Source organism: Xyrauchen texanus, chromosome 38, assembly GCF_025860055.1.
Source record: "Xyrauchen texanus isolate HMW12.3.18 chromosome 38, RBS_HiC_50CHRs, whole genome shotgun sequence".
NCBI classification, from domain to species: domain Eukaryota; kingdom Metazoa; phylum Chordata; class Actinopteri; order Cypriniformes; family Catostomidae; genus Xyrauchen; species Xyrauchen texanus.
Window position 1 is genome coordinate 22665785 of NC_068313.1, and position 27106 is coordinate 22692890.

Genomic DNA, 27106 nt, shown 5'->3' on the forward strand with positions numbered 1-27106 from the left:
GGGTCCATAACTCTGAAGCTCAAAAAGCACATAAAGGCAGCATAAAAGTAATCCATATGACCTTAATGGTAAGGCCAATATCTTCAGAAGTGATATGATAGATGTGGGGGAGAAACAGATCAATATTTAAGTCCTTTCTTACAATAAATTCTCCTCCCTGCCCAGTAGCTAGCGATATGCATGAAGAACGCAAATTGCCAAAAACAAAAGAACTCTTGAGAAGAGTGCTTAGGAAGGCTGTTTGAAAGTGGAGATTTATAATAAAAAAAGCACTTAAATGTCAATCTGTTTCTCATCCACACCTGTCATATCACTTCTGAAAACATGGATTTAACAACTGGATTACGTTTTCTGCTGCCTTTGTGCTTTGAGCTTCAAAGTTTTGGACCCTGTTGACTTTCATTGTACAGAGCCAAGATATTTTTAAATAAATAATAAAAAAAAATCACTTGTGCAGAGGAAAGTAAGTCACACACATCTGGGATGGCATGAGGGTGAGTAAATGATGAGAGAATTTACATTTTTGGGTGAACTATCCCTTTAAGACAAAAGCACAATGATCCTGTTCGTGCCCAACTTTGGGAACAATCAAATTGTTAATATAATAGTTAATATTATAAAAAATACATTCCCGTTTGTTGTTCATATGTTAAAATGCAATTGATTACCAGACTGACACAAAAAGTAATTTGGCTGCTAATACATTTTTAAAGAGAAAGCATTTTAATTAAAAGCCAGACAAAATGTTGTACTAAATGTAATTTTATTACATCAGATCCTCTGACCAGTGTTCCTCCATCAACACAATATTACAGAACAGAATAATAATTTTTAATTTATCCCTAGACTTGTTTTCTCTGATTTAGGAATACTTCAATACAATTTCAAGTCATTTATTTTGTATTTTTAAACTTTTTGTATAATCTTTTTTGACATTCAAGAACATGATACACAATCTCTACATTTTGATACAGGTTACATACGAGTCATAGTGGTGATGCTGAGCCAGAGGACAATGCGTGCGCTGGAAATGGCATACAGTTTATTATGCAATTTTCGAGCACAGCGAATGAATACTGATGTTCTTTACAGACATGTAGCCCTTCCCCTTTGACCAGCCCCTCTCTATCACACCTTATTTCATTTTTTTGTAGTGTTGGCAATGGGAGCATTCAGGCCCATTAGAATTAAAATAACATTCTCTCTCTTAAAGCCCATCAGTTAGTTTCTCTGGAGAGGAGACTTTGCAGTAGTGACCGGGCTTGGCAGCTGTGGGATGGCACAGTGTTTGACAAGAGGCTGAACCTCCATTATAAAAAACGTTTGCATTTCATACTAGTATTTCTCAAATAGCAGTATAACTTACAAATCCACTAAATTCAGTCAGTAGGACAAAAGTTTAAAACTATGATAAAAAATAAAATGACAAGTATCAGGTATGACAAATAAACGGTTATCACAATTATGAATGCCAACCAAATTGAAACAGCCCTCACCCAAAATGTATTCTTATAAACGAAATGGATAAAAAAATAATAATAATTGTACTAAACTGATTGTTTGTTGGTCAAAACCAAAAGGTATACCTTGATATCAAAATATAGACCAATGGGAGGACTATTATTAAAAATGTGACGATCCTTTAACAGCGCTGTTCTGCACATTTGTGCCCTTAAACTGAAGTCATAGTATACTGGATGATACTGCACCTTCTGACATTCACATGAATGTAGGGTTCAGAATAAAGGCGTTTCAGAATACAGAGGACAATGGCATGTGCAGAAGCTTTCCTGTGATCAACAGACTAATGTTCAAATACAAATGGAAAACAAAGTGTGCAGAGTTGACATGTAAACACACACTACTCCCTGAAGTTCAACTCCGAAGCCCCAGAGTGAGTCTCATTGTATTGTTGAAAATTCCATCATCATTTATTCACCCTCACATCCAAAAACATCTGACTTTCTTTGTCTATGGAACCAAAAAAAGGGGTGTCCTGCAGAATGTTGGCCTCAGTCACCATTCACTTTCATTGTATGGAAAGAAAAAGATGCAATAACATAAGTCATGCGGGTTTGAAACTACATGAAAGTGAGAAAATTACGACAGAATTTTCTTTTTTGGACGAACCATCCCTGGACTAGCTAAAGGTAAATAGTTTCGAAATAGGATTCTTTTAAAACATTTGTCCACATGCAGAGATGGAGGGGAACCCACCATCAATTTTGTTAATTTCCATGTATTCTAAATCTTTATTTTGATCAAATATACAATATGAACCCTCTCCCCGGGTGACTCCTCTAGACTTTCACATTAGAGCTGGATCCATTTGGTAATAAGAGGCTCTTTTGACATAGAACATAAAGGAGGGCGAGAGACGTGTCCTGCCTGGAGACATTTGTCTTCAATAATTGCACAAGGGAAAAAGTGAGGGTAAAATACTACATCAGAAGTGTTAAAACACGAATAAAAATTCACAAGGATGAGGGAAAGAGTGAGGGCAGGCAGGGGCATCGGCAGCACAGCTCAATTCCTCACAATACTGGGCACCGACACCTGCGGTATGGGCAGCACAGAGGACAGACAGATAGCGGGGATAAAGAGACCACAGGGTTTCCTGCCAGATTAAGAGGAAACTACTCAAGTGCATGGTCATCTCAGTTGCTTTTACCAGCCAACTAATGAGGGAAAAAAAATGTAATTACATATTTTGGCTTTTATATAATTGGGGCATCTATTGATTTATTAAAATACATCTAGTGTTCTTCATAGACCTACGCTAGACCAGTAAAAAGTTTGGTACTTGACCAAAGTGTATTGACTCATTTAATGATATTTTAAGAGCATCTCAGGTGGATACCTCTTGAAGTTGTATAGAATGCCCAGATTGTGCAAGGATAGCTACTTTGAGTAAGCTCAAATACAAGATGTGACATTTTGATTTGTTAAATATTGTCTTGTTCACAAAAAGACCCCCCCCCACACACACACACATTTCCATATGATACTTCATAGTTTAGATGACTTCACTAGTATTCTAATATGTGGAAAATAGAAATAATAAATAATGATGATTAGATGCGTCCAAAAATTCAACTGGTAGTGTAGGAGTGCGATACAGTGAACACACCCGTTTAATGTGGAGGTCTTGAGACCAAATAAATTGTTTGCCTGCTCCACAAGAGCCTGTTATGAATCATAGAACAAAGCCTGCTGTCATGATCTTAAGAAAAAGAGGAAGTCGTTTATGCTCCTACGGTTTTAACATTCCCAAAGTGCCAAACAAACATGACACAAACATAATGGGGGACAAAGTACATTCAAAAAGGTTCTGCATTGTCATTGATTTCCTTTGGGGGAGAAAAAAAATAAAAATCATGAAGATACCATCCAAAGAAATTCACTGAGAAACCCCGAAACAAGTTTGCACTTTCATAGCTACCTCTTCCATACAGTGAACAAATAGATCTCCTTTAATAAACTGAACCCTGAAAAAAAAATTCTGGAGAACTCCAGGTCAGTCACTCACCAAGTGGCATCACACACACACACACTATGCCCGCATCCGTCATTTTCATGGTTCCAAACGTTTGTCAAAATATTCCCCAAAATACGACACTCTACATAAAGTGCTTCTGCTTGGCAGATATTAAAAGGCACCTCAAAAGTTTGTGTTAGTGTTTAGTTTTACCTTGTGGGAAAACATAAGCCTGTCACACATGACATGTACTGCATGTAGGAGGAACGCGCACACTTAACACACACTCTCCTTGTTCTAGTATGAAGCATCAGTCTTTATTCCCGATCAGTTACATTCTGTCATGACGGGATTAAAATTTATGTAAATTTGGAAGGTTTTTTTTTCTGGGTACATTAAAACATATCTTGGAGTATCTACACTGAATCAACACATTAAAGGCACTGAACACACATCTGATATCCTTTAGCTCTTTAGTGGCATTGCATACCTAAACATATTTTATCTGAAGTAACCACAAAATCAAAAATATACTGTTTTTTCTTTGCATCATGTGTCTGGACAAACAACACAGATGTAAACTAGCTTATGTAATAAAATAAAGGGAATATCAAAGGATGAGACTAAAGACAGACTGCCTGGCCATAACCATGTTGCTTAATTCAAGTACAGACTAAAAAAAAAGTAAGTGACGCTGTAGATCGGAGCTTGCTAGCACAGTTCATTAAATCGTACACTCTGCTAAAACACACTGCTTGGGAAACACAGCCTCATTGATGTTTAACGGCCAAATAAATGTGACAAAAATTCTATAAGGTCAAGTATGTATGCATGTATATACACACCAAATTGAAATGGATTTTGAGTCGCAAGTAATTTCTGGGGGGGAAAAAAATCCAGTGCTTAAATGTAGGCAAACATCCGAGATCCTCACTGCAATTGAATAAACTAATTTAAAACTCTGACAAATTAAATACTTTAAATACTTAAAAACATTTACTTGCCTGACTCTTCTTAACACACCACATTACATATACTGCAAAAAGTCATCTTGATTTCTTTCTTTTTTAAAACCCCAATTTTTCATTCCTAGAGCATGACAGCAGGCTGATTGTTCAGGAGCTTTTGTAACTGCATCTAGATATCCATATCCCTTGCATTCTTACATAATCATTTAGGATTTCATTTATTTGCAGATAATGTGAAAATTGCGACCAACTTCTCCATCAGTTTGGTTTATGAATCCACATATCAAGTGGACTAAAGCCAAGTAAACATCTATTTAATATTTATATCTATAATTTTAGCACTAAATAACTCTTCAAGTGAGCTCTGAATGATCAGACTAATGTTCTTGACTCTAGCTCTGCATGGTTGTCAAACAAGTTTCATGCAAAGTTAGAATTCCTTTTGACCTGAGCAATATTTACTATAGTTTACATATCTGCAAGTAAGAGACTGAAATGAGAGAGAAAAGCGGAAATGAGAGATATAGAGACAACAAAAAGGAAGAGTGGGAGTAGAGAGACAAGTGCAGTTAGCTCTGCTCTCTGTGCCAGTCTTGAGTCTGGGCAAGTGCGTTCCCCTACCCTGTGTGTTTATGTTTCTGTGTGGAGGGTTGGCACAAACGCACTGGTGTCTATGTATAAGACAGGTGTGAACCGTTAGATATCTGTGATGTGATGCTGGTGCTCCTACTCATGCCCTGCTCAGTGGGCCCCCCCTGGGGGCTGTTGGGCAACCCTGTACTGCTTTTTGGCATGGCCCCTGGAGGGCCTGAGGAGTGGCCGCACGGTGGAAGCCCACCTCCTGGGATGGCTTGACCCCAGCTCTGCAGGGCCGGAGATCCTGCCTGGCTGGAGTGGTAGTGGTGACTGGATCCTGAACCAGTGCTGCTGCCCCATTGAGTCCCCAGAGAGCTATCCGCGTGGTGCTGATGGGGGATCCAACTGGCTCCAGGGAAGCTGTGGCTGAGGCCCTCAGGAGAGATGTTAGCCAACACAATGTTGCTGAAGCCCAAGCGCAAGCTCTCGGAATCGAAGGTCTCGATTTCTCTGGCCTGACGTTCCAGCAGGCTGCGGATCCTCTCTGTGCGTTCATTCTGCAAGGTCAACATCTCCTCCTCGATCTGTGGGATACAAATCAGAGGCCACATCAGACTCTAGAATAGCCCATACTGTTATATAGTCATAATTTATTATAAATATGTCTACAAAACAGGTTTATCATATAATGGCCCATTTATTTCCAAGTATTTTCACTTAAAGATTTTTTTAGATATGTACACGTTGCACATAATTGAAAACAATGATAGCACTCATTGTGTTTAGAGTTATTTGGAAAGTGGTTATTTATTTGTTTGAATTTGGCTATACTTCTGAAAAACAAAGTGCATTTATTGGACCGGTTAACTTTCATTATGCGTCTCACAAAAAGTGATTTTATTCTTTAAAAAAAAGAAGGATGAGCCAAAGTGATTTTTTGTGCTAATCAATGTTTTGCTACAAATGCGGTCAATAGTTTAACTTGTATTCAACCCGAAACACTCCTTGTAATCATAAATATCTTTGAATTAATTTAAAGTCTCAAAGGATTGCTGGTTTTGATGGTAATATCTCTTTTGAGTGCTGTTCTCACTTTATTCTCAAAAGTTTGAACACAACATCCAAATCGTTTTTGCTGATTTGCAAACTGTCTTCTGTCATCTTCACTCTTCACACTTTTTTCCCATGACTGATACAAAGCGAAGTGACCTAAAACTGTATTGTTGTCATCTCCACTCATAATGTGATGTTCAGCCATCTCTGTTGCAAGTGTTTTGAAAGTAGCTTTCACACCCCGTTGAACTAGGAGAGTTTCATATCACTTTAAGACATACTTGAAAATTAATGATTAAAATGATTGTTGGTTGCCAAATTTAGTGGAACATGTCTCTAGTTACAGCAATGAAATACACCTGTGGTTCCTCTGCCAAGACACTTGTGTGAACAAGAGAGGATGAAAGATGACCTTTGAACAAGTTGGTTAAATTGCTGTTGGTACCATCTAATGCGATGACATGATACATTTTTAAGTGTGACTAAGTACCCAAATTCTTTTTGGGGCCTCTATATCACTATATAGCTGATATTTATTTGCAAAACAAATGTGCAAAGAACTAAGAACAGTCACATAAATGTTTAAAGAATTGCAGACCATTTAGATTAGCCAGACAATTCTTGATACATCTTATAAAATAATATATGCTTAAGTTTACCCAAAATTAAACTTCTGTCATCATGTTCTCATCCACATGTGTTCCAAACCCGTTTCTTCCTTTAAACACAAAAAAAGAGATGTAAGCCCAGTCACTATTCACTTTCATTGCATCTTTTTCTCATTCAATGAAAGTGAATGGTGACTGAGGCCTTACATCTCTTTTTTGTGTTTAAAGGAAGAAGGAAAGTCATATGAGTTTGGAACAGCATGTGAGTGTTAGTAAATTATGACAGAATTAAATTTGAGTGAATTGTCCCTTTAAGTGACTTATAAGACCTTGGTCTCCAGCAGGGCTCTCCTCAGGGACACTCTCTGCTCCAGCTCTTTCCTCTCTCGCTCCTGCTGTGCGTCCGTCTGCATCTTGATCTTACTCTGATATGCATTCAACAGCTCCAACTCCTGCTGCAGCTGCATCCTCAGCACCTGACACTCGGCCTCCTGCGCCTCATCCAGACGCAACTGAAAGAGAAAGACCATTTTTATCATATGATCAGACAATGAAGGTTACAACATTTGTGTGTATTCTTTCTTTTCACCACTCACAGCCTGTGTGGAGAGCATGTTGTTGATGGTGTGGTCGTACTGCTCGGCAAGGATGGCTAGTTTTCTCGTTTGTTCCTCCTTCAGTCTCTTCAGCATGGTCTTGTGGTCGGGTTTTGGTGTGCTCTCCAGCAGGTGGTTCCGCAGGGCTTTGTACTGCCGGGTCTGGATCTTACATGTATCCTGGAACTGTTTCTTGATTTGTAGCTCTTTGGACTGTCAGAGAAACAATGTTGGGGCAGGAAGATCAGTAAACTAACTAAGCTAAAAACAAAAGGTGAGCAGCGCAAATAAATGAGGCAATCAGCAGAGACATTTTTCATGCTATAATTAATCCTAAACCTAATTTCTCATTTGTCACTGAGCAGACATTTTATACAAAGCTACTTATAGTGCATTAATGCTAACCTACAACCGGAGAAGTGATTGTAACTACCTTGAGGCTCTTGGGCTGCTGTCGGACCTCCATGACGTGTTTGCGTCTGAGCTCCCTCTCCCTGCGCTTGTTGTACTCCAGCTGGTTGGTGAGCTCAGTCTGGTGCTGCAGGCGGATCTGCTCTGCACGCATCTTCTGGATGTTGCTCAGGTGTCTGAACTCCAGCTCCTGCATGGACTCGTGGTGTCGGAGCAGCATGGCATGCTCCAGATCCTTCTGCGTCTGACGCTTCTTCAGCTCCTGAGAAAACACGCATTACACTGATGGTACAAAGCTAGGAAAATGTGGATAAAGACTTGTTATATTTCATTTTAGGTTTAATTCAAAGGCCAATGAACTGGACACTCAAGAAGTCATAGTACTCTATCATCAAGAACAAAATGAGCCATGTTCATAATCGCTAATAGTCCAGTGTTAACAACAACAACTGCGTGTATAAGGGATGATTGTGAACGTAAAAACTTTGACTATTTTTAACTTAACTTTCCATATTAAAACTCTCTTAAAATATCAAAACTAAATAAAAAAAAATAAAAAAATATATATATATATATAAAAATAAATATGAAAATGCAGATAAACTAGTCAACTTACCTACAAGTGGTACATTTTCCATTTAGTGTACATGTGAGCTCACTGTCTACTAACCTCTCTTATAAGATCTTGTTCCACTTTGTGACGTTTGAGCAGGATACGCCGTTTGAACCTTCGGCACTCGAGCTCCAGGTACTGTCTCTGCCGGCGAAGAAGGTTGGCCTCCTCCTCCGCCTGGAAGTGCTGGATGTTCTCCTTCTGCTTGGACAACCACTCCTGCTTCTCCTTCTTTGGTGTGGACTGGTTCTCATTCAGCTCCTGCACATATGGAGAAGATGGTATGCATGGGAATGTGTAAGCTAAGTATTATGGAGAGGAACATGATCTATCTATACAGACTGGAATATGAATCTTAATTTTTTGATCTAAGTCTCAAAGTGAGATTTCGAGAAACGAAGACCAGCATGTTAAAAATGAATATTCCGGGTTCAATACAAGTTAAGTTCAATTGACAGAATTTGTGGCATAATGTTGATTACCACAAAAATAAATTGAGTCGTCCCTCCTTTTCTTGAAAAAAAATAAATAAAAATATCGAGGTTACAGTGAGGCACTTACAATGGAAGTGAATGTGGCCAAATATTGAAGGGTTTAAAAGCAGAAATGTGAAGCTAATAATTTTATAAAAACATGAATTCTTCTGTTAAATGTTATGTATTATTTGAGCTGTAAAGTTGTTTAAATTGAAATTTTTACAGTCGATATAGTGTTTGTTGAAATTACATCATTATGGTAACAAAGTTGTAAAATTAGCTATAACTTTACACAGAAAAGGTTAGCATGTGATTTTATCACACTAAAATCATGTTAACACTCATTATGTTTATGTCTTGTGGCTATATTTATGAAACAGTGAGTATTTTAACGTAACGTATTTTAACGTAAATATTTTAGAGTCAATCCATTTTTGTGGTTATCAATATTATACCACAAATGTTGTCAGTTGAGATTAACTTGAAGTGGACCCGGAATATTCCTTTAAGAATAGTCCAGACAGGATTATGATTGAATGGCTTTCTGACCTCTTTGAGTTGCTCTTTGCGCAGTTTGTACTCGCGTTTCTGAGACTCCAGGAAGCCGTTTAGCTCCTTCTTCTGCTGGGTCTGAATGTGCTGCAGGAACTTCTTCTCATCGTTGGCAAAAGTCTTGGCCTGCAAAGCAGAGTGCAGCAAAAATTTACACCAGACATGCACAAACAGAAGACAATTTATTCTGAATGTTTCAGAATAAATAAATAAACATTTATTTTCCAGGGTAATTTCCAGAAACCAATTTTTTAAATAATCTTTATTCAGACTGATTCGCTAATTTGATTAATCATTTAAACAAATATTTAATCATTTTGACCAATTAACTGAAAAGAACCTACTCAAAAGAAGGATTAGCTTGCAAAAGGGACATCACTAAGGCTTGCAAACAAGTTCTACTCTACACAAGCTCTAACCAAGAGCAACGTTTAGGTGATGTTAGAGCACAGCATAAATAGAAAAATGTATATTCACTACAGCAGTGAATATACCATGACTTTTCCATGCCCGGAAAACACAATTTTAAAATGTCCCAATTTTTCCAGGCTTTCCATGATCATGGGAACCCTGCACTGTTCTACTTGGCTTCAAACAGTAATAATTAATGACAAATTGTTGTTAGAATTTGCTTTTTGGTTTTATGACAATGATACAGTACATCTTTGTCCATGGTGGCTTGGTGCTTCTTGATGAGTTTGTCCATCTCGGTAGCAAAGCTGTTCCTCTGGTTTTCCAGTTCCTTGTCCAGTTTGAGTCTGTGCTCATCCATCTCGCCCTTCATTTTGTTCTCCAGGGCCAGAAGGTGTTTCTGGTGCTGTCTGCGCATACGTTTGTATCCAGACATCTGCTCTCGCACCTCAGAGTCCTGCTCATGCTCCTGAATCTGACGAGTAACCTAAAGACACATACAAACAAGCACACTTTTGACCATTGTAGTAGAACAGACACCAGCATTCAAGTGTTGTAGAAACAGTTCAACTTAAAGTGATTAGAGAGCACACGGACTCTCCCTGACTCTTAGGTGGTAATCTGGTTCTCACCAGGGAGGCTGTGCGGATGGTGGCAAAGTGCTCTCGGTTCCTGTATTGACGCCGCGGTGTCTGTACTGGGGGAGACTGGGGTTCTGACGGTTGTCTCGGAGCTTCTGTGTCTTCTGGATAGCTCTCTTCCTCCTTCAGCAAACAAATACAGCACATTAAGAACATACATGTCATGCTTGTCATTTATAGCTGATGTAACATCCAAAAACCACCATGGATGATTACATTTGACCCCATAATTTCATATGACTGTACTCTTACCATGTTAATTATTGTGTTTATATTTGATGACAACATCAATTAAACATGTCTGACAATCGTGGTGATGCACCAAGTACCTCAATTATCTAATATTATAAATGGACAGATGAGTATCTCTCAAAAATACATAATTGGGGAGAAAAGAAAGATTGGCAATGATTAGATTTTTGTTTTAAAAGAAAAAGGAACCATTAAGATAATTTTCCTTCCTTGCTTGGGTTAAGTTCATTATTAGCACCATTCAATTTGTGTTGTAATTTTAAAAACATAATACAGTAAATGCACTTAGCATACAATACAAAGCAAGTTGCTTTGGTATCTGGCAAGAAAATAAATGTGAATGCAAGTACAGCAGAAGAGCACACACCGGTTTGATGTGAATCACAGAGCTGTTAGGTATAATGGTTTGGTCTTTCTCCATAAGATCCACCTCACTCTTGTTGTCATCAGTGGCATCAGGCAGACTGTTGACGGAGCTGCTCTGTGAGCTGGCACTGATGGACATACTAGGGATGGACTGATTACTCCCCACACTGTTCACTGTGCCTGTACGTCCAACACTGTGCTCCACCTCCTACAACACATTAACATTCATATCCACATAATGAGACATAGTGATGGACCAATATAGAGCTGCACAATTAATTGAAATAATCAAGATTATGATCACACCTGCCACAAACTTATATAAAGTGTTAAATATGGTATTCCATTTAGGCCAATTCACTATTGTGTCTAATTTTGTTTATTTACAGTATGCCTTTTGTGGTGAAGCATTGTAAACAATCAGAGAAATGTCAATTGCAGACATCAATATGATAGCGAATCAGGGAGGCGTTTATTTTTTTAATATTATTTATTAAATTACTTGTGCGGCCTTGGACTGAAATATCCGACAGGCCGATTAAATATATAAATGCAGGCTGCCGTATCTCTTCGTGTCACCCGAAAATTCTAACTCGCCGCCATCTGAACTAGTGTCAAAAGCGAAATGTGAAGAGAGACCAAGCATGTGCATGATAAAGAATGAAATGGCAGCCAGGTAAATAGTTTTTTGAGATTTTAAAATACAGGAAATTAAACTTCAGCATTCAATATGTTTTATATCTGTATGTAAAGTGTCAAATAATGCATGTACTATTAAGTTTCTTTTGACAATAAAGCTTGATATAAATCGAATCTGTCCATTTGATCCTATTATTAAATTCCACACTAAAAGCAAGATGTATTTGCTTTTAATAACTTTTAATTATAGCATGTCCACTGATTTGAAGGCATGTAACTAACCAATGACTAACTAATATCTTGAAAGTTCTTTGAGACAAAGTAGCATTACACACAGGCGCACGCACCCCCCCCAACCGGTCAAAGGTTTCGAAACACTTAATCATTCTTTATTATAATTTCTTTCTCTCCACATTTTAGAATACCAGTAAAGTCATCAAAATTATGGAATAACATAAATGACAACAAAAAAAAAAATCTTAGTAGTAAGTAGTAACGCTTTGTCTAGAATTTGCAGACATGCACTCTTGACATTTTTTCAACAGAATTCTTGAAGTATCAACCTGAGATGCTTTTCAAACAGTATTGAAGGAGTTCCCATCTATGTTGGGCACTTATTGGCTGCTTTTCTTTATTATTTGGTCCAAGTCATCCATTTCAAAAACCTTTTTTTTTTTAATAACTTCAAATTAGTTTTATAATTAAATCAATTAATATGTGGCACAATTATATTTTTGTCTACAAAACTAATTTAAATCCTTTAAGCATACGCCTTCAGATCAAAATATTCTTAAGATCATGAGAAACATTTCAGTCAAGTGCTTAAAAAGTTTTTACTGGCATTGTCAGACACACACAAAAGAAAAAGACACTTTTGAAACAGAAAAACAAAAGGAAAAGGTTAGAGTAGGCAAAGAGACACTCTGGAAAAGAGTTTTATGGATCTTAACCCCATTGAGCTTTTGTGGGATCAGCTAGATTGTAAGGTACGTGAGAAGTGTCCGACAAGACATCTATGGCAAGTGCAACAGGAAGTGTGGGATGAAAGTCACCCGAGTGTCTGGACAAACTGACAGCTAGAATGCCAAGGATCTACAAAACTGTCATTGCAGCACGTGGAGGATTTTTTGATGAGAACTCTCTGAAGTAGTTTAATAAGTTCAGAATTATGTTTTCAAATTGTAATTTTTCACATTATCAATGCCCTGACTATACAATGTGATCAGTTGAATGTCATTTTGGTGAACAGAAGTACCAATTTCTTTCCATAAGAGCCAAATCTGTAAAACATTCCAAACTTTTGGCCACCAGTATGAGCATGTGTGTGTATATATACACTCACCTAAAGGATTATTAGGAACACCATACTAATACTGTGTTTGACCCCCTTTCACCTTCAGAACTGCCTTAATTCTACGTGGCATTGATTCAACAAGGTGCTAAAAGCATTCTTTAGAAATGTTGGCCCATATTGATAGGATAGCATCTTGCAGTTGATAGAGATTTGTGGGATGCACATCCAGGGCACGAAGCTCCCGTTCCACCACATCCCAAAGATGCTCTATTGGGTTGAGATCTGGTGACTGTGGGGGCCATTTTAGTACAGTGAACTCATTGTCATGTTCAAGAAACCAATTTGAAATGATTCAAGCTTTGTGACATGGTGCATTATCCTGCTGGAAGTAGCCATCAGAGGATGGGTACATGGTGGCCATAAAGGGATGGACATGGTCAGAAACAATGCTCAGGTAGCATTTAAACGATGCCCAATTGGCACTAAGGGGCCTAAAGTGTGCCAAGAAAACATCCCCCACAGTGGTAACAAGGCATGATGGATCCATGTTCTCATTCTGTTTACACCAAATTCTGACTCTACCATCTGAATTTTTTCTGAAACTGTTTCCAGTCTTCAACTGTCCAATTTTGGTGAGCTCTTGCAAATTGTAGCCTCTTTTTCCTATTTGTAGTGGAGATGAGTGGTACCCGGTGGGGTCCTCTGCTGTTGTAACCCATCCGCCTCAAGGTTGTGCGTGTTGTGGCTTCACAAATGCTTTGCTGCATACCTCGGTTGTAACGAGTGGTTATTTCAGGCAAAGTTGCTCTTCTATCAGCTTGAATCAGTTGCCCCATTCTCCTCTGACCTCTAGCATCAACAAGGCATTTTTGCCCACAGGACTGCCGCATACTGGATTTTTTTCCCTTTTCACACCATTCTTTGTAAACCCTAGATATGGTTGTGCGTGAAAATCCCAGTAACTGAGCAGATTGTGAAATACTCAGACCGGCCCGTCTGGCACCAAAAACCATGCCACGCTCAACATTGCTTAAATCACCTTTCTTTCCCATTCTGACATTCAGTTTGGAGTTCAGGAGATTGTCTTGACCAGGACCACACCCCTAAATGCATTGAAGCAACTGCCATGTGATTGGTTGATTAGATAATTGCATTAATGAGAAATTGAACAGGTGTTCCTAATAATCCTTTAGGTGAGTGTATATGTTTGTTTAAATGGTCCATGATTTGTAATCGATTCACAGCTGTTTTATTATATATATGAGAGAGAGAGAGAGAGAGAGAGAGAGATGCAGTTACAACTGACCTCCTCGTCATCTGGGACCTCTGCCGCAGGACCATTGTGGGCCTCCTGGAAGAGGATCTTTTTCATCTTGCGGTACTGCAGGTTGTCCAGCTCTCTCACCGCATCTTTGGTGCGCTGGATCAGGTCAATAAGCACTGACTTCGGCCGCTCGCGCTGGACAAATGCATGCTGCACACAAAGCAGTGGTTACTGAAGTCAAGATAAAAGTATCAGATCCTCTAAAAGAAACAGAGGGAGCATTTTTACTTCAAAATATTACCAGGCTTCTTTTCAACAATTAGGTTCATGCATTATAGGGCTAAACATGAATGGCCTACTAACTCGAGGCCAATGTGAGAGTTGATGGAATCTTAACAGGCCAGTGCTGCATAGTCATCACATATTACATTTATGATTTTTCTTTTGCCTTGGAAACCAATACATATTTGGTTTTCTGAGGATGTTAAAGGTAATGTTCTCTAACTGGCTAGAATACGGTTGATGCAGTTTTGTTGTAATTCCGAGACTGATTTGAGATAATCTTGAAAGCATCAGAAAGAATGGGAACAACTCAAATCCACTTTCGCTGGAAAAAATAGCATACAATGCATGATTCATTTATGAATATAGCTGTCATGGAGTAACATTTAAGCTGTATAATTTCCAGTTATTATCTGTTATTAAATATGTTTTGCATAGAAAATTTATTTCTTCCTGGCACAAATAAAAACACAAAAACAAATGAAATGTTTAATTTTTGTTGAGGGTCCAATGAAAAGGTGGACAGGGCAAGTAAAAATGTGACCCAGCAGGAAAAAATCCTTATGCATTAGGTAGATTCAGAAATCAATAAACAGGCATCAGAATTCAGTGACAATAGAAAATAGAAAAGATCATACAATACATGAAATCTTACAGCATGCCTGAGTATTACAGAACATTCTTCAGGAGAGAACTCGCTAGCTTCCACACAAATTCTCTGAGCAGTAAATTAGGATTGCTCCTAAAAAAGATTTACCTTCAACAGCTCTTCGGAGTTGGGTCTGTCCTGGGGCAACTTCTGTAAGCATGAGTCCACAAAGTTTCTGAAGTAGTCCGACCTTCAGAGAAACAGAGAGCAGGAGGATTGCAAACAACATACAGCTTGTAGTTGTAGGGAGCTAATGAAGTCACTAGAGAAAAGCCATTACTCCAATACTGCACTCACCATTCACTGGACTCTAGGTTTGGGCTCTCGTTCTGCGCGATGTGGTATAAGGCACTCATTGCATTCATGTTGAAGAGTGGAGGTTTCCTTTCAGCTAGAAGAGGAATAGGTTTATCAGCAAAAGAGACTGAGCAAAAAATAAGACTAAATCATATCAATCCATCTCACCTAATTCAATACAGGTTATTCCTAGAGACCAGATGTCAACCTTCCCATCATATTGACCCTCATCCATAGCCAGGATCACCTCTGGAGCCATCCTGAGAGAAATAAAGGGGATTTAGAATTATGAATTTCAAGTTGAATTTCAAGAATCACAATTTTTTATTGAAAATGAAGTGATTAATTGCGTGTAATCATGGTACATTCAAACAAACATTAAAATATAGTCATAAATATATTTACTTTATACTTTTGTCTCAAAGAACTTGCAAGAAATTGCAATTGCAATGTTATGCATAACAGACAACAAAACGGCACCGCGATATGCAGAAAAGAACAGTTCGACTAGGAGGTTTTAGTTTGTCTAGGAGAAAAAGTTTGGCTTCTTCCATAATTTAAATCAGGCTTAAGAATAATTGAATAACTGGCTTTATGCAGCCAATAGCTTTTGAATTAATGGAAAAGAATAGCATAACTCACCAATAAGGAGTCCCCACAAAAGAATTAGCAGGAGAGGCGATAGAAGCAGAACCAAAGTCTGCCAGCTTCACCTGTCCAGGCTCTGTGAGCAGGATGTTCCCAGCCTTGATATCCCTGTCAAACAGACAGAAAGAAGGAAAGGTGACTGCAAAATCCACCCATCCACACAGAACCTCCAATATAAAGCACAGACTGACTTGCTTTATATACAATGCATATATTAATAATACTATTGGGTACCGAAGACAAGCACTCCCCTCTTATACATTAATATTAAATGTAACCCAAAATCTTGATGAAAATGAAAAAGTCAATGGAAATGCTATGCATCAACTACCCATGTAAAGTTATAGGCCGATATCAGCCAGGATGATTAATTAGCATAAATTAAAACAAGTTTAACTTTCAAGTATTTGAGCCCATTTTGAGTAGCATATATACAGTATGTACACTTAATATAAAGTGCCATTGGCATTGAGTGAGATCAAAAGCCAGGTTTGGTCCTAATATTGGAAACACTACACTAACACTCACCTGTGAATCATGTTGTGGGAGTGGAGGTATGCTAACCCCAGCAAAGTGCCATGAGTAATTGCTGCTATCTCCATCTCTTGTAAAGGTTTCTTGTGCACTGTGAGAAACAGAGTTGAAAAGACAAAAATGGGGTTTACAGATGCCCCTCAGATGAAAAACTCAATCAGCTAATTTCGGTGGATCAGGCTAACAAATACATCCATAAATAAACGTTTCATTGTGATTCTAACCAGGGACCTTGTATGTGGTCCACATATATTTTGCCGCTAATAAGCACATTAAGCAAGCATCAAAAACATCAAAGCTCACCCTCTAGGAGATCTGAAGCAGACCCCAGACAGTACTCCATAACCAGCTAGAAAAATAGTGAGAGGAGATGTGTCTTAGTAGGTTTTGTATATTTTTAATAGTCCTATGTTAGGAGTAATGTTCAGTATGTCAGTCTTTATCATAAAATAAACCCCAACGCAAAGTGGAGGGGTCTTGAATCACCATAAATGGGTTTATTTGGCGATAATGATCAGATAACGGTTTATTATCCTACTTATTACATGGTTACTTGCCAATTAAATAATAAAATGGACATGAAATAATGGTTTGAGTTGGAATTATTTTACTATGCGAGAAGGCCAAAGAATGTTACAAAGACACAAAACTACTGAAGCACAGCTATGTTGGTTGCCTAGGACAATGGTCAATTATACATTTAAATGGCTATTACACAAATAAATATGAACAGCAGAATGCTGCAATTTACCAATCAGAATCAAGTATTCCTTAGTGGCATGTAATAATTACAGAAACAAAAACTAACACATTTCTTCAGGATTGCCTGTGATTTACTCTGTTTACACAAGTGTAAGTTGTGATTGTTACCCATGCTGTGTGCTCTCGCAGGTAGCATCCTTTATACTCTATACTGTTTGGGTGCTTGATCCTCTGAAGGAATTTCACCTCCTTTATTATATCTTGCCATTTCTGTAAAAATTACAGACAGAATTTATTAGAACAAATTCATTTCCACGAATAGGATGCATCACAATGCAACAAGATCTGCATGCAGCTACATAAGGACAAAATACTTTAAAATTAAAGTACTTTAACCTTGATTAGAATCTCAAGTTACAAATGCATGACACAATTTATCCTCAAACAACTAAAAAAAACTTTTATCTTTGAGCTTATTTTTCCTGCCAGTCTTATTATGGAAAGACAAGACTACGATAAACAGATCAATAAAGCCTTTCTACTCCGCCTCTAAGAGAGGTAGTTATGATCCTCCACAGTCACCTCGCTAAACCTTTTACATGCCTATTGGTGAATGGAAAACAAGACAGTGCGTCAGAGCTCTGATTATATAATGAATAATGGGATACATGTATTGGGCTGCAGTCTGAAGGGAGCCACAATTATCTATAATCTTTCTGTAAATTCAAAAGAAAAGTGCGACTCTGCAATAACATGAGACATTTTATTGGGAACTTTATATTTTTACCTCATTGGACTGTTTCCCACTATATGACATTTTCTTAATGGCCACGACCTCTGAGGTCCGCACGTCCCGTGCCTGTAATAAATAAATAAAATCAGTATCCCTAAAATCATTTTTTTAATTACACAGAGAATAATTTCAAGATCTACTGTATATAAACTATTCAAAAGTTGGCAAGGATGTAACACAGAAGATCAGAAAATCTTTTCCAGACTGAAGATTTCTTTACATATTTAGGAACACAAATGCTATTTGTTAGTTTTAGAAGAATAAAGTGTTATTACGTATGCCTGCTGTCCATACTGTAATGGTGAAATGGTGGTTAAATCACTCTTTGAAGAGCAGATGCAGAGATATTAAGAGAAGTGTCCAAAACATTTAAATTAAGGTTTAACTCTTTGATTCATTTTACTCTTAATCTGCTATAGCTTTTATCGTACTTTTTATAAATAGCTCAAATGGTAGAACATGGCACTAACAACACCAAGGTCATGGGTTCAATTCCCATAGCACATTCAAAGTGATAAAAAGTATACCTTGAATAGAAGGAGAAAATAAATGGGTTCTGTTATAACTCTACAATGCATTGCATTCATGTTTTCTATAATTAGCTCAAATGGTATAGCATTGTGCTAGAAACCATAAGGTTGTGGGCTCGATTCCATGGGAAGCCACAAACTGATAAAATGTATATCTTACATGCACTGCAAGTTGCTTTAGATAAAAGCATCTGCTTAAATGTAATGTAAATGTTTAAATAAAATACAAAGATACTCACAAAGTATACAGCACCGAAGCTGCCATGACCAATCTCCCTTAAGTCAGAGAAGAGCTTTTCGGGGTCTTCTTTAAAGAAGAGCTCAGCGACATCGGGGTCCTTCAGACTCCCCGTGCGAACAGCGTTGGGCATGCTGGGCGACGCCAGTCACTATCTGGGTCTGTGACACGACAGCCCCCACTGATGGCTCATCTGCAAGACAGCGGCCTCATACGGACCACCACCTGACCAAAGAGAGAGAGAGAGAGAGAGAGAAAAACTATATGAAAAACTTAAAGCTGAAGAGTAATAGTAATAAACAGATTTCTGGAATACTCCCATGTCTTGCATTAGTCAAACAAACAGATAGTCTCACCCCAAACTCACACCATTGGTCGAACCAATGTTATTCTGCTGGGTGGTTGGGATGCTCCAACAATCAGCACAATATTTGTATATAGTGCCACAGAGCCACAGTGTTTAAAGTTGGAGGAAGTCCTCCAAGAACTGGATTACTAACAGTGGTATCAGCAAAATAACTGGAATACATTTTTTACATTGAAAAAGTTACACATCAGTTTTAACACTTTGCACTATGATGAAAGAATCATAAAAATTCTGTTCACAAGGAACTACTTGCTCAAAGTGCTGTTTGCAGCAAAACAGCACAGGCTAATGCACCTACTTTGTGCATTACAGTAGATGTGGTCAGTCACTGTGCAGAACAGCAAGTTACTCTTCTGTGCCTCAGAGAGAGGGAGAGAGGAAATGTGCTGGAGACAACCGAGAAACACAGTCACAACATTGATGGCCCTCCCAATCTCACAAACTCCAGCACTGACTCCACAGCCCTCAGCTTCCTGTTGTCAAGTCTTCTGCTTTACTCAAAACAACTCGGACCATGACCAGACATGTCCTATTCAGAACCCTGTCCGGGCTACACATAGGTGTCACAGGACACAGGGACTAGGGATGTGCAAATCTATATATTTTCATAATCGGTTTGTCAGTTTGCTGTCTGTCAAACTAGTTGGTCTTATGGAAGACCTTTGCAATTAAGCTGATTTAACACAATTTCAGATGCATTTCTCATGCAATGTTTGTTCACATGGGACCCATTCTTATGTTCAGATGGTACAGAACACAGTGGTCTTGAGTCACGTTATTAAAAGTTTGTTAAAACTAATCAACCTCTCCAACTCTGCGGACAAGTGTTAATTAAACCAGTGTTCAACCAATCAGTCCAGCGATTACACTGCGTGAAGCGTGTTTTTAAGGAAACAACATATTCACAACGCATATTTTGACTAGCGCATAATTTTGTACAAATTCACCTGTTTATTCGCTTCACGGTTGGTGCAGATGCAAGTTGTAATATTACATATATGTTGTGGATATAGACATTAATGTCATGTAAAATAGGATGAATTTGAGTGAGGCAATTATCCCATTTTAAAGTGGTTCATTTAGAATATGTTCAGCATGTTCAACTCACGCAGCTCAAGCAGGGAAATAAATAACATACTGGCTTATTGGATTAGATGAATCCATATCTAATTTCTTTTTCTATAAATGAATGTTTCTCTAGAATGATGTTTCTTCTTTTAATATCTTCCAGTATTATCTTAAACTCATATTTTCATGCATCAATAAAATGGCCATGGGAATGGAAACTTTTTCTCAAGGAGTACATGTGCTCCTAAATGTTTTCATTTAGGAGCGCACAAAGAAATTTAGGAGCACAGTGAAAATTTAATACAGAGCTTATTAACAAACAATTTATTACATACATATTTATACTGAGTGTATGAGTGTGTGTACTAAGGGACACACATCTGTGGAACAGCACATACCACCCAAATCACACATTGACCCATGCCTACTAGAATCAAAGGATATCAGTTGCCCAGCTGCTTTTGTATGTTGACCGTCTGGCATACTTCGAGGTCAGCCAGCGATCTGTCATTATGTCAGCAATTTGACCGATCATCTCCACACATTGTCGTATGTGATTAATGTAAACTCTATTTTTGTGATAAGCGGCCCAAATTTGACGAAAGGTTCTTCTTCTTTCACAATGAAGTATGCATTGTTTATCTTTATTTTCAGCTGCTTCCTCTTCTCCTCCTCAGACTGCTGACACCGAGCTTGATGGTTTCTCCCGTCTCATCCACAGCACTGGATATGGCGCTGTGAGATGTTATGTTTCCCTACACCATCTCGTTTCAGATTCGCGATGGGTATTCCGGCTCTTTTCATAATTGGTGTTAAAACAACAATTCAATTATTAAATGAAATTATACTTACCTTAACCACAATGTATTTAAAAATGCATTGATTTGTTATGAAAAATAATGCTATTAAACATTTGCATTTAAAGTATAACTTACTATATATAAACAAAGTGCATATAAATCTAACCATTCCAAATGAATACAATCTGAACAGCATAATAGACAGGGCCACCACTGGCCAAATTTATGCCCTACACATGATATGAGCGTGAAACTATCGACAAGCGATCGTCAGTATTCCGCAACTGCTTTCGGGTACTTGAATAACGTATAGAGAGCGAGTAAGGGCAGCCGGTGGACTTTCTGGTGCCATCCTAGGGTAAGGTGGTGCACCCCTAGGGAGTTGATGCCCGTATGCATGTAGGTAGCGGCGGTACTGATAATAGAAGAATGCACCATATCAAAAGAAAAATAAATAATTTGCAAAACTGCAGCATCCCACAAATTGAAATAAATGTAAAAAAAGGAGGATGCTATTTCACGTTTGCATTTAAAGTATAACTTTTTAATGTATATAAACAAGTGCATATAAATGTAACAATTCAAAACTAATAAAATCTGAACATCATAAGTTGGCTCCGCCCTCCCTCACACATCTTTGGTTCATTGGTTGACACTTCGTGTCTGATTGACAGGAACAACAGGTGAGGCTGTTAGTCTGAGCAGACAGTCAGAACGAATGTGTGCGCTTGAGCATTTAGGCCTATATTATTTCATTAGTTTTTTTTTCTCGTTATTTTTAAATCTTTTGATTATTCATATCTTAATTTTTTGTAAATATTTGTATAAATAGATTCTGATATGCGAGCCGGCTCCCAACATTCACCTACAAGAGCAGACTCGTTTGCAAATGACCCATCACCATTTCAGATGCGGGTTTCCTGACACGAATGACGAGTTGCCTACCTGTTTCTGCCCTCTACAATATTTGCAGAACAGGATGTTGTTTTCGAACTCTAGCCATTTTGAGCCAATTTGCATTGAATCTATATGCTCTCCCTCCACCAGCTACAGTGGACGTTGAAGTGACAGCTGGTGTCACGGTAGCTTTGCTAACGTTGTTTTCAGCATCCCTAACGTTAGCCGTCTCAGGTAAACCTTGTGAAGAGACTTCATTAGTTGAACCTTGCGAATCCCCCTCGCCAAATCCCTCTTTTGTGGGTCTTGTAATCTTTAAATCACACACTGTGCTCATAAATCATTTTTCCGGTTCGCACATATCTATTTTTAGGGGCAAATGAGAGTTAAATACTCACACTGTAGAGCATTGTTATGACATGTCTTTTTCATCTCGTATTCATTATAGCTGAATAATCAAAAAAATCCTTCATCAACAAACCATTTCGTCTGTGATTTTGTTGACGTGAATACTGCTGCAGACCTGGTACCGGGTTCGGGGCAGGGCTAGAAAAGTTTATAATAACAGAAGAAAAGTTCCTAGATACACAAGTCCCTCAAAAGTGGTACCATTTGAAAGCGGAGAGTGGACAGATCTGCGCACAGGAGTGATGTAAATTTTCCTAGCAACCCTCCCTCGCAACTGGGCCGATTTGGTTGCTTAGGAGACATGGCTGGAGTCACTCAGCAATGCCCTGGAATAAAAACTTGTGATTCCAGGGGTGGTTATCAGCGTCAATACTCGCTGAGCTACCCAGGTCCCAATCGAAATCTCTGTAAAATGAGTCAAATTTGCAATTAGTCCATTGTATGTGTGTAAAAATTGTAGGTGGCAGGCATAAATGCACCAGAGTTGAAGCGGTTAAAAGTTGGCAAGCAATGCTCATAGCGCAAGATGCTTTGCAAGACATGACACAATGGCCAAATAACCTACATCTGTCAGCACTTTTTATTGCACTAATCTATCACTGTGTACACACTGCTCACAGCAGGCAAACTAAAGTCTGACAGAAATCGTTTTGAAATGTATTGCTCAAAGACAATGTTACAAAAGTGCTGCTCTTATGACTGTAGCTGAGGTGCTTTGAAAAGCTAAGTTTATTAACTCATCCCCTTTAAAACGGGGCAAAATAATAACGCTAAAAAAATATAATATGGAATTCTAAATTCATCTATCCCAATCACAAAGCAGGGCTCAACGATAGGGGTATTTTCTGCTAGCTCTGTTGAGCCAGTAATTCTGATTTTTACTTTCCCTGCCAACATTTTCACTGGCCCAACCACATAAGTTGTTCAAAAAAATATTTTTTAACAATGTTTGTTTTTTTAATATACATTTAGAAATGGGCTTATATGTATTTTTTTATTCACTGTTAAGTTCTTTTCGCTGAGAAAGTGACTTGAATCCAAACTGCTAACCTGAGCTTGTGAGTTAAAACGAGCTATGTCGGGTGATTCATTATAAACACCCATTTCAAGACAGTAATTTGTTCATGGATTAAACATCATGGCGAGTGCTGTGTTTGTTGTTGCGTGCAGCCAGCGATCTCATATCATTAACAGAAAGGGTGAAAACCATATATATGAAAGCACACATCCCGACTGTTGCCAATGGTGACTACATTTTAAATTACTGTTGCAATCATTTACTTTTGGTTGCATTTGTGACCATTTTAGTCATAGCCTGGAGCCCTGCTTGAGTCTTCCTGAGCACCTTGTTTTACTCAAAATGGATTGTTGCAGTAAAAAAAAAATCTTCTGTATGGCACTTTGGATATGCCAATTCATACAAGATAGGCTGGAATGTCCTTCATCTGATGCATGTGGGGTGGTTTAAGCATAAACAGGGTGTCAAGGTATTCAAGTACACTGACCAAAACTCAGGAGAGGGATCACTTCCAGCACCAGTTCCCGTCTGAAGCCCAGCAACAACTTGCACATCTGTTTCCATGGCAACAGCATCTCTGAGCCAATGGCCATCAGACTGACAAACTACCTCCTCATAATGCACTCCCAAACGATATTTATCTACTTACGTGCATGACTGACTATCTGACAGAGCGATATAATAAGATATATCATGAAACCTGGTCAACAGCTGTAATCTCTCTGAATGCGTGCGGTGGATATCTTTGGTCCCATCACTATTCCTAATGCAAACCCAAGGAGTTTGCATAACAATGTCACCTTGCTTATGGTCAACTAGGCTCCTGGATTGATGAAGAGAAAAAGTGCACTACTAAAAACTAAACTCAAAAGTGACCCCACTATAATATGCAGAGCCAACTGTAAGCAAGCAATTTGTAGGATGATTTCCCCAAAAAGTGTACACAGTGGAATTCAAAATATTGCCATTTCCTGAGCATTCCAACCAGCCCGACACAGCAAAATTGGCTCAGCAAATGGTGAGCTTGGGGCGAGCTATCCATTCCCACGGCAAATGACAGATGGAGGAATTTTTGGAAAACCGTTTGAAAAGGGTTATCGTTTCGCAATATCGTTTGGTGACGCTAGTGGTGCAGAAATTACACACGTCAACTTTAAATTTATAAAAGCGATCTACCACCAACATAAAAGGACAATGATTGCATCTGTTGGTTTTTGGGATCCACAAAAAGGAACTGATGCACCAATTTGTCCGTGCTCGAGCCAGTTATGATAAGACAAAACATTACATCATTAAAACTTGATTTGAACTCTTATTAAAAACAAGGGGAATGGTGGCAAAGTTACGCAACTGCCCTGCATTCCTAACTGTGTTCCTTTATTTGTTAATAGCACCAAAAACTATAGCCACATAGAAACGGCTGATGTCTCAATTACAAGACTGGCCCGAGCTCCGGCCTCCCACCACACCAGCTGCCTCACACCATAACACCACACCAGCTGCCTCACACCATAACACCACACTCTCTGCCCACACAGACACACCAAATCAACCCAATCAAATCATGTCATACACCTTTAAAACCACATCAGCGCTAAATAAACAGTACTGAGAGACACAATAACTAGCCAATATCTGAGATTGCACTCTGCATGCCAAACTGAGCACCATTTTGGGTTTCAGGCATTTTTAAAGGTTGTTTGTAATCTTGGAAAAATTATATATTTTTTTGTCTATATTCTGACACTAATTACATACAATGCACTTGTGTATTGTGCAAATACTAGCAGTAGTATGTATTCTACCTTGGTAATGGATATTTTTTCGGTTTTCAAATATATGAGAGAATTTTGAGTAAATACTGTGTAAAATAAATGTTCATTTAAATGAAATACATTTAACGACATCTTTATTGACATAAAAAGGCTACGTCCACATAAATTTGAAAACGGCAGTTTTGTTTTCAAAAGGCTATCCGTCCACACTGCCTTTTCGGACGTTTACGAAAATTAGCTCGTCCACAATGAAATGCTTGAATTCCTTTACTGCACATGTGAAAAATTACCATTCCATGTACGGTCTGAAACACATTTTTCCTGGTGTTCCGCTGCCGGACACAAATTCAGAGTAAAATTCCCCTCGCCTTTGAAGGAATGTCGTGTTAAGGTTGTACAAGGTAACATTCGCCTTTAACAACACTATCAAATTGGATAGCAGGCACACCATCACCGCTTCAATGTGGGCCGCCATTTGGATTGTTTTGGGTTGAATGTCAAGTCAATTTTATTTGTATATCGCTTTTCACAACACATATTGTTTCAAAGCATTAATGTCTGTAATGTTTTAAAGTCTATTGTGTGGTTTGATAAAAAAACGTGATTAGATTGAGCAAGCCAAAGGCTGCCGACAGTGGCAAGGAACAAAATACTTCATAAGATGTAACTAATGGAGAAAAATAACCTTGGGGAAAACCAGGCTCACATTAGGGGCCAGTTCCCCTCTGGCTAAAAAGCATGAATACAATGCCAATATTAGTTATCTAGGTGTAATACAAGTCATGGTTTGAATGAGTAAACGGAGTAGATGTTGGTGGCCAATGTTTAAACTAGAGGATTTTCCATGAACTGTTACATTAGATTATAAAAATCACATGACTAAGTCACATGAGAACAAATTACATAATTTTTAGGGACAAAGCACTGAAAGTGCATAAGCACCTATTTTAATCCTTAAAATGTTCTTTTTATTCTTCTTCTGCCATTGAGTCTACAGCTGACCATAGAACCATATGCAGGAAAGTTGTGAAATTTGGCACACAGATAGAGGACATTCTGAACATTAACTGGAGCAAAGGTTAACAGTTTCTTCCGATTTCATGAAAGCTGAATCAGATCATCTTCAGACCAGGCTGAGAAAAAGTTATGGAATTCAAGTTGATTAGTCAAACGGTTCTCAAATAGTGCGGAAACAAATTTGACAGAGCATGCCAAATTGGACTTGAGGCTATATCCCCACAATGCTTTAGCATATTCACAAGGAACTTCCTTTCTTCCATTTTGAATTCCTTTAAAAACATATTTTTCTAACTCAGAGCATTTGTCAGATTTGAACCAAAATTGAATCAGACCACCTTCAGAACATGCCGACAAAAAGTAAAGGATTTTGTGTAGATAGACCAAACCGTTTCAGTTTAACAACACTGAATATGATCGCAAGGTACTAGAATGGTTTTCAGGCCCCATCTTGGCAACACTTTAGCGTATTGACATAAAATGTACACGTGTCATCATGACCATGCCTTGACCACACCATATAAATTTGGTGACATCGTCACTTGTTGACCAAAAGTGATAGCTTTTATATCCCAATGCAATTGGTGCCTAAAATCATGACCAGGTTTCTTTAATTGCCATTGTTACGCCTAATAATGGTGGATGTGCTTGGCCCGTTAATTGCTGCTTGCAGCTATATTTTTCAAAAGTGTCTTTTCCCAGCCCACACCACGAAGATTGCGTTTTGAAATGTATCCATTTTGGAGAGCATTTCTGAAAAGCTCAGTTTTTGCTCAGTTTGGACGGAAAGCCAAAACATAGAGAAAAAGATGCATTCACAAATAAAAACGTATTAGTGTGAAGCCTTAAGTATTACAAGGAATGTCTAGGAAACGTCCTCCGTTA

General features: G+C 38.3%; 1 protein-coding gene across 1 annotated transcript in view; it reads right to left on the reverse strand.

Annotated features, from left to right (window-relative positions):
- Positions 1 to 752: 752 nt before the first annotated feature.
- The window catches only part of LOC127631782 (serine/threonine-protein kinase TAO1-like), a 37969-nt gene continuing 11615 nt past the window's right edge, over positions 753 to 27106 (reverse strand). The window contains exons 2-20 of the mRNA XM_052110121.1: positions 18873 to 19096; positions 18098 to 18169; positions 17479 to 17580; positions 16912 to 16957; positions 16603 to 16699; positions 16069 to 16182; positions 15595 to 15686; positions 15427 to 15520; positions 15238 to 15319; positions 14241 to 14408; positions 11003 to 11209; positions 10375 to 10506; positions 9993 to 10229; positions 9329 to 9457; positions 8361 to 8564; positions 7713 to 7952; positions 7280 to 7492; positions 7013 to 7195; positions 753 to 5606 (exon numbers count right to left, since the gene is read on the reverse strand). Coding sequence (XP_051966081.1) covers positions 5118 to 5606; positions 7013 to 7195; positions 7280 to 7492; positions 7713 to 7952; positions 8361 to 8564; positions 9329 to 9457; positions 9993 to 10229; positions 10375 to 10506; positions 11003 to 11209; positions 14241 to 14408; positions 15238 to 15319; positions 15427 to 15520; positions 15595 to 15686; positions 16069 to 16182; positions 16603 to 16699; positions 16912 to 16957; positions 17479 to 17580; positions 18098 to 18169; positions 18873 to 19004 — 3033 coding nt within the window. The 5' untranslated portion in view covers positions 19005 to 19096 and the 3' untranslated portion in view covers positions 753 to 5117. The remainder of the gene's footprint in view (positions 5607 to 7012; positions 7196 to 7279; positions 7493 to 7712; positions 7953 to 8360; positions 8565 to 9328; positions 9458 to 9992; positions 10230 to 10374; positions 10507 to 11002; positions 11210 to 14240; positions 14409 to 15237; positions 15320 to 15426; positions 15521 to 15594; positions 15687 to 16068; positions 16183 to 16602; positions 16700 to 16911; positions 16958 to 17478; positions 17581 to 18097; positions 18170 to 18872; positions 19097 to 27106) is intronic.